General features: G+C 48.5%; 1 protein-coding gene across 1 annotated transcript in view; it reads right to left on the bottom strand.

Annotated features, from left to right (window-relative positions):
- The window catches only part of LOC119592706 (low-density lipoprotein receptor-related protein 2-like), a gene marked incomplete at its 5' end in the record, with an annotated part of 5,411 nt that overhangs the window by 2,805 nt on the left and 2,375 nt on the right, over positions 1 to 231 (bottom strand). Inside the window, 1 exon segment of the mRNA XM_037941640.1 lies at positions 52 to 159. Coding sequence (XP_037797568.1) covers positions 52 to 159 — 108 coding nt within the window.

Here is a 231-nt window from a genome sequence, read left to right as displayed (position 1 = left end):
CAGGCATCCAAATAGGTCATGTTATCTTAAATATCTTAAATTGATACTCACGCTTCTCGCAGGCCTCCGGCGTCTCATCGTCCCCGTTGATGCAGTCAACAGTTCCGTCGCAAACAGAATCCGGGGAAACACACACCGCTGGGACTCCGCTGCACATCATCCTTCCGTTGCTACAACAGCCTGAGGACACGAAGTGATTACGTTTTCATAATCAGTCTGACATCTTCTTAG

This window comes from Penaeus monodon, chromosome 30, assembly GCF_015228065.2.
Source record: "Penaeus monodon isolate SGIC_2016 chromosome 30, NSTDA_Pmon_1, whole genome shotgun sequence".
NCBI classification, from domain to species: domain Eukaryota; kingdom Metazoa; phylum Arthropoda; class Malacostraca; order Decapoda; family Penaeidae; genus Penaeus; species Penaeus monodon.
The sequence above is the reverse complement of the archived record's forward strand: the minus strand, read 5'-3'. Positions and strand labels throughout refer to the sequence as shown.